Consider the following 7,504-nt stretch of genomic DNA (forward strand, 5'->3'; position numbering starts at 1 on the left):
CCGTGAAAATGCTACGAGTGTTTGGATCTTCACCGGCTGACCCGGCTCCCACACGTTCTATTGTAACGAAGAGGCTTGTTTGATAGACAGTTGGTTGATCAACCACCACATCATGGGGGAGTGACGAAAGGTATAAAGGCCATTCAATTCAATCTGGAAGAGTTTTTTGGGTGAATAAACAAACTGAGAGTCCATTTGCGGTTCGGGGTCAGTTAGTAGGGTGTAGGGGGGGGGGGGGGGAGCGGGGGGGAGGTTAATAAAAAAAAAACACGACATATGGTGGTGTTTGTTTTTTTCTTTCTTTCTGGTTCTTCTTGGTAAATAACGTGGGGTGCGCACTTTTAATTGAATAACTTGTATTGAGAGTTTAAAAAAAAAAAATAAGAAACAATCGACACATTACAACTGAAAGGAAAATGCTGGACGATATCGTTTTAAAACATTACACGGTAATATTTCTTAAGCTATTGTTATTTTCACGTTAATGGAACGTTATACTGTACAATTTTGTACACCAAGGCAGTAATTCGATGATTCATTCCCCACACGTCGCTTCAAAAAACAAACAAACAAACAAACAAATGAAGACAATTCGTCTTACAAATCGCCAGACTTGTACATGTCGCTGATGATGCGTTCGATGGGGATGTTGCCGATTGTCTTGCGGAAAAAGAGCTCTTCGATAGTCGACGGAGCGATGGCACGCAGGGCAGGCAACAGGAGCAAAAGGCGGCCGAAGCGGAGTGGCTGGTTGGGGTAGGCCGTCGAGACGTAGCGGCTGAGCGTCAGCTGCGCCTGATCTTGCAAGTTGATAGCAGACGGAATGTCGCGTAATCCAGCAGCTGTTTTTTTGTTTAAAATAATAATAATTCAATGAGTACCAAGAATTCGAATGGTTTCAAAAGATTTCTCAACAACTTACAGGTTTTGAAAAGAATGACGGCGCGGAGGCAGGCGTACTCCGTTGGGTCGACGTTCATTTGCTTGAATTTGGCGACCGTTTCTTGGAAAGCTTTGATTTCGCTCAGTAGGCCTAATTGACGTTCGGTGCTGACGGCAGTCGGGCAAGGCATACCGGCCATACCGAAAGGTGAGCTGCTTAGGCCTAGAGCCGTCATCAAAGTACCAGCTTCGATGGGTAGCGTGAATTGAGCGGCACCGAGGACGAAGAGCTCGCGCCAGCTTTCTTCCAACAAGATGATCTGATCGCGAGAAGGCAACGTGGTGAAAGCGGGAACACTCTTGGCCCATCGGACGTTCATAAACAGCAAACGGGCAGCCGATTCGCAAATTGTTTCAGGGCTGAAGCTCCACGGCATCATGGCTGCTGCTGCCGCTGGAAGGGCATTGAACATTTCATGGGGATACTATTTGTCAAAAGAAAAGAGAAAATACAAGTCGTTAAATTAATGGCCATTACTTAAAATCCAACAAAGATTTCCAATTCTTGAAAGAAAAAAAAATGCAGCTCATTAGCAGAGCAAAATAGCAAAGGAAAAATGTGGACTTTGGTGCGACTTCAATTAGATAAGCCTACTATGAGATTAAATGAAACCAAGGAAAGAAAAAGGAACTGTGTGGTGACTTTGTGACCTCAGGTGAGGTCAAATTCCCCAACGACCTTGCGTCAGGTAAGAGTCACCAAGTATTTTTTTTTTTTTTTTTTCTCATTTTCTTTTTCTTCTCACCCTACCCCTTACACCAAATGTAAATGTCCTTTCTTTCTTTCCTTTTTTTTTTTTTTTTTTGGATCTCCTCTACCTTCATAATCCAATCCCCACAGTTAATTCTATTTTCCCAAGAAAAAAATTGAACTTGGATATCTATATATCCTTGACGTAGATTGGCCTTTACCTTGGGCTGAGGAGCGCACAAGAGGTTCATAGGCCGTGCGTGATGAGACAAGAGGGACATGGACATCCGTTCGGCCAGGCTCAAGTGTTGCGAAAGATGATGATCGGCCGTTGGGCAGTTGAGCAAACTGGACGGAGGCGATGACGAAACGCTGAGCACCGTGTTGCTGGTCGGCGTCGACGTGGCCGGCGGAGAGAAAGCGCCCATCTGTTGCGGACGGAACATTGGAATGGCGGTGGAAGAGGGCGGTGTCGTCATTCCCGACGGCATCAACGGACTGGCACGTCCGGTCGATGGTGGTGGACTGTCGGCGTCGGCCGATCCGCCATTTTCCGGCGACGAAGAGGTCGATCCTTTCATCGAATAGAACATCGACATTTGACGACGCAACGTAGAGTTTCTCGGCCCGCGTTCGTGTTGAACAGCTAATGAAAAAAAAAAAAAACAGTAGAACAATTCGTTAGTTTGATGGCATTGGAATTTTAAAAATAAATAAATAAATAAATAAATGCGTACCATCTTTGTTCATGCCAACTTCGACGCATTTGCGAAGACGGCAAGCGCGGCATTGGTTGCGATGAGTCTTGTCCACCAGACAAGCTCCTTCACTCTTGGCCTTGCAGATGTACTGGCGATTACGGCGAATCGAACGCTATAATACGAAGAGAAAAGAGTCAGATCCCAGTTGTTCCATTGAAAATCAAAGATAAGTGAAAACAACAAGAAGAGCGCTGGAGAACGAGTCAATTTCTGCGAATAGGTTGTTACCTTGAAGAATCCAGCGCATCCGTCGCAAGCGAAGATGCCGTAGTGTTTGCCGGACGAATGATCCTGACACACACGGCACGGAATATCGTACAAGATTCGACCTGAAAAAAGAGTAAGACGCATATCGTTTCATAGTTTCTTTTGATTGGAGAGATATGTCACAGTTTCAACTTACTGGATGGCGTGGAATTGGAGCTGCTCTTTTTGCTGAGACGAAGATCCATGTCGACTGGTGAGGACTTCATTGGTGCAGAACTTCACGAGCGCAAAAACAACGGAAGGGCAAAAAAACAAAAAAAAACAAAATGGAAGCAAACAAAAATCCGCAACGGTTGGTGATTGGGAGGAGGTTACTACTCTCCGAGTCCGGACGAGTCGCAATGGTCGGACTGAAGGGAGAAGCGCACACTAGACCTGACTCGCTGAGCAGATGGCTAGCAACTGTTGAAAAGTGCACCGAGATTTGGGCTTTTGACGTCGGCCCGTCAAGTCAGCCAGGATAGGGTGAGGGTAGGATACACACACACACACACAAAAAAAAAAATCAAAAGGGATGGGTGTAGTACAGTATGGAATTGTAAGGGGGGGGGGTTACCAAGGGTGGCGGAGTTGGAACGGAGGGTTGGGGGGTGACCTTTGATCCGCCCAGTCAAGCCAAAGGGCCTCTACCTTTGGCCATGCGGCCTTACTCTCTGCCCGCCCTCTCTCCCATCCTCTTTCGACTAGGAGGACAAATCAGAGGACAAATCCCTTTGGCTCCGTTAGTCCCATCCAGCAAGTCATCCGCTCCATTTTTCTTTTCTTTTACTTTCTTGGCCATCCATAGACTCCGCTTTTTTTTGTTTGGCTGCAATGGAACAAAAACAACAAGGCATTTCTGCTCTTTGCCGTTCGCGAATTTCGAAAAAAGAAAAGAACCCCTCCAGCTTTTCTGCAAAATCAAGTCACCTCCTTCCAGGAAACTGGAACGACTTGTGTGCCCGCCCTCTTTGATCGAGTCAAACAATCCGTTTTGTTTTTCGTTTTCCTTCCGAAATTGCTAATGTATAAGGTCGCCACTTGATTAATCTGTTGACGTGGCTTCTCTTCAATCACATTCTTTTCTCGTTCTCAACGGATGATTGATAGCACGCAAAACTAATTACCCTATCTCTGTAATAAGCTGCGAAGGTTATAGCGATAATTCATTACCCCCCCGCCAGTTTTTTTTTTTTTTGTTTGCCATTTTTGCTCGTACTTTTCTGATTCTTTCTCACAACAGCAACGGCAAATTGAGGGCAGAACATTATATTTGCTTGATTCGTAAAAAAAAAAAAAAAAAAAAAAAAAAGAACATAACACATCAGTTGATGTGTAAACGCCCTTCTCCCCAGCGTGTCATTGGAGCCGGCTTTTGTAACCGACTTGTTGCTCCGGCACAACTACAAAAGGCACATAGTCGCCTGCTGCACATCAAAAACTGGGGGTCCCCAGTCTGAAAAGAAAGAAAAAGAACTCGGGTGAATATATATATATATATATAAAAACTATACAGTATATATATATATATAAATAGAAAAAAGATTTAGAGCAACGATTTGCTTATGGCGAGCTGACTCTCCTATTGGTTAGAGGCTTTTGCCCTGTGCTCTTTTCTATATGTATACCCTGCGTTGCAGGGTTGTTCCCATTCTGCGCGCAGCTCAAATGTAAGTAGCTTTGCCGGCCAAAAAGCTATAGGCCAGCTCCGCCTCCTTTTGCTCCTCTCTCTCTCTCTCTCTCTCTCTCTGCGGATGGCCATATGCATCCCACCTCCCCCTTCCTCGTAGTAACTTACGCAGCGATATGGCTGGAACAAACTGCGTGATTGTTCAGTATCTGCGTGTGCACCGTCGAAAATCCCATAGCGAAATTGCAAAGGGGGGGGGGGGAGACGTTCTCTTATGTGTGTCTTTTCTTTTCTTTGGCATTGAACAGCACATAACTCGATGGATCGGATCCAATTTCCAACATGTTCCATGCACTAATACAGTTCCTCTTCTTTTATTCTCCCTTCCGTATTATGAGTTACTTAGATGGCACATACTGATGTTCGATCCTCATGCAGAAATGGGGGGAGGGGGGTTAGAGGGGGGGGGGGACCCATAAAATGTCATACCCGTCCAATAGATGCGCAATCCTTTTTGGCTCGCTGGATGATTTCTTTTTTCTAGGACGCTAATCATCTCAGTTCGTTGAGCTCTTCGGGGAAATGATGTCATCCAGCTTTGCGTTTTATATCGTTTTTCTTTTCTTTTCTGACGTGTACGTGTGAAAACAGTTGGCAGTTTGCGTGTTTGATTAGAAGTAAAAAAAAAAAAAAGGATAGATATACAGTACATCCCAGTGACAAAGGTTTAATAGACAGCAAACAGCCGATGTATTAATCTTCTTATAGCGCGGATTAACTACGGCAGTCACAGCTTTTTATCTAACGCCCCCACCCCCCGTTCCAGCCAGAAGGGTTTGGCTCGGATGGGGGAAAGTTGAACGCGCGTATGGAAAAAAAAAAAAATAAAATCTGGCCGTTATTTTTTGAATGGGCGAGAGTATCAGGTGCGCTAGATCAAGAGGGTCATGCACACCGGTGATTACGTGAAATCGTATAGAAATTACCGTCGAGTTTGTGAACAAAAAAACGATGACGACGAAGGGAGAGACACTGATAGTAAAAAAAAAGGGGGATCCATAGAAGTGACCCACGATAGTTTTGAAAGCTTGAAAAAAAAAAAAAATTAGTGGGGGAGAGAGGGGGAAGAGTGAGAGAGAGAGGTGAACTATGATGACTGACCGGTGCTAAATAAATGGTAGGTTTTTGTTTCATATTGCTTATGCATCGTGATGATACGGAAGGAAGAAGGGGGGAGAGGAAGAACAACACGTACACACACACACACAGTATTCTTTTTTTTTTTTTTTTTTATTCTTTCCCCCCTTGTGTTTGGCCTGATGGCTCTCGCCCTCTGCCCGGAAGTTGACCTTTTGATTTCCGGTAGCGCGTCAGTTGGCGGCCGGGCGCGTGGCACGGCTACAACAAAACGTTAACGTATATAGAGAAAACTATCCGATGTTTTGTGTCCCAAAATGAACAGCACAGAAGACACAACTTTTACGTTCTATAACGTAACCCCCCCCCCCCTCTTTCTCTTTATTTTGCTTAACGGAAATGAATCAAAAGCCTTCGAGACGCACAGGTGACCCTACTTCATCCATTTGACTACTTGTGCCGTGACACTATTAACAAAACAAAAATGAGGGGGAAACCGCTGGGTTAAGTGCTGACCGACCGTTGCGTGTCAGATGGGGTTTGATCTTTGTATACTTCTGGTGGTTAGTTCCGGAGACGTGGACGATGGCATAGAACTCGCTCGTGCCAATTTCACAGTCAAGCGCTTCCTCCTTTTTTTTTTTTTTTTTTTTCTTCCTTCCTTCCTTCCTTCCGATTTTAAAGGGGATGTCAGCCATTTTTTTAGCCGGAAGTGCAGAGACTGATAGCGCACCTGTTCTTGAACTGAAAAAAAAAAGAAAAGAAACGATAACAAAAGCAGATTGACCCGTAGACGCGCGTGTGTGGAGATTCATTTTAGATTTTGTTGTGTTATTTTTTTTTTGTTTATAACAAGGCGAGGGTTAGAGAAAGGGGAGACGCCGTCTGTTTCATCACATAACACTTGTATAGTCACTGTATCCGGTTATGATGAACGCGTAACACGGCGGGGGGGGGGGGGGGGGATCAAATGTTTCCTTATAGAGGTTAACTCTAATTTTTTAAAAGGCTTCATCTACTTTTCTTTATTTTTTTTTTTTTTTAAACTTTAGTCTTCTTTATCTGGGTGTTCTTTACAAATGATCGCTATTTGCAGATAGACCTGTGAGCTGCAGAACCGGTCGTTAGTATACATCCCTTTTAATTTGCTGTTTTTTTTTCCTCCTCGTAAAAAGTAATGAGAAACAGAGAAAAACAAAAGAAAAAAAAAAGGATTGAGATTTTCGATTTTTTCCCTTTTTTTTTTCTCATCTTTTTCGGTGTGCAAAAAGGAAGGAAAGATCAAGATCGCAGAGAAAAAAGATTTAAAAAAAAAAAAAAAGGAAAGACGGGGGTGAGAGAGGGAGAATAAGAACAAATCGGGTTCGACACATCGTTATTCCTTATAGACATACACCGACATTCACTAAATTAAAGCAAAGGAAAAACTAATATTAATCACGCATTTGTTTCTTAAATGAGTTTAGTAGTTAAAAAAATGAATCTCATCGCTGTTTTGGGCGGCCATCGGAAATAACAATAAAGTAAATGACCGAAAGGTCGACATAATTATATGCACTGGTTGGAGTAAAAACGCTATACATTTCCCCTTCTTTTTTTTTTTTAGGAGGATCGATGCGGTTATTGTATAATGTGGCGCGTGTCTACGTGGCCGGAGCAGCTGGATCATTACGATGATGTTCTATATGCACCAGTTTGTCACAGCACATCGGGCCGCCTTTTGTGTTAGAATGAAGGCCCACCACTGCACTAGACCTGCACAGCGTTGTTACCTCAATCACGACAAGCGATGTGAGACACACACACACACACACACACGTCAAACAAAATAGAAGAGCCACAGAGAAGCAGCTGGTGTGTGTTTTTCAGAGGGCACAAAAATGTAAAAAAAAAAAATTCTATCTGTTATTTTCGTTTTTTTTTTCCTATAACATCCGTAGGCCGTCACATCTGTGTTAAGGTTTATAAGCAAAAAAAAAAAAAAAAAAAAACGACAATAACTCGTTCTGAAAAAAAAAAAAAAAAAAAATTCCAAAGTGGATTCGCAAGAGGATCTTATTATTCTTTTCTATTTTTTTGGAGGAGGGTGTAAGGGGG

At 43.5% G+C, this 7,504-nt stretch overlaps 1 protein-coding gene across 1 annotated transcript; it reads right to left on the reverse strand.

The window, feature by feature from the left end:
- Positions 1 to 438: 438 nt before the first annotated feature.
- LOC130687473 (nuclear receptor subfamily 2 group E member 1-like) lies at positions 439 to 3,113 on the reverse strand. Its single transcript, XM_059494862.1, has 6 exons — positions 2,798 to 3,113; positions 2,623 to 2,723; positions 2,371 to 2,506; positions 1,855 to 2,279; positions 923 to 1,367; positions 439 to 842 (listed from the first exon to the last, which is right to left on the reverse strand). Exons 1-6 carry the CDS (start codon positions 2,865 to 2,867, stop codon positions 598 to 600), a joined length of 1,422 nt encoding a protein of 473 aa, XP_059350845.1. The 5' UTR covers positions 2,868 to 3,113; the 3' UTR covers positions 439 to 597.
- Between the last annotated feature and the right edge of the window lie 4,391 nt (positions 3,114 to 7,504).

The sequence above is a fragment of the Daphnia carinata genome, chromosome 4 (assembly GCF_022539665.2).
Source record: "Daphnia carinata strain CSIRO-1 chromosome 4, CSIRO_AGI_Dcar_HiC_V3, whole genome shotgun sequence".
Classification (NCBI taxonomy): domain Eukaryota; kingdom Metazoa; phylum Arthropoda; class Branchiopoda; order Diplostraca; family Daphniidae; genus Daphnia; species Daphnia carinata.

Coding starts and splice junctions, on each gene's coding strand:
- LOC130687473 (XM_059494862.1), bottom strand. CDS start 2,867: ATGAAGTCCTCACCAGTCGACATGGATCTTCGTCTCAGCAAAAAGAGC. Junction 2,280..2,370: donor AGTTGGCATGAACAAAGATG/GTACGCATTTAT, acceptor TTTTTTCATTAG/CTGTTCAACACGAACGCGGG. Junction 843..922: donor CGTCATTCTTTTCAAAACCT/GTAAGTTGTTGA, acceptor ACAAAAAAACAG/CTGCTGGATTACGCGACATT.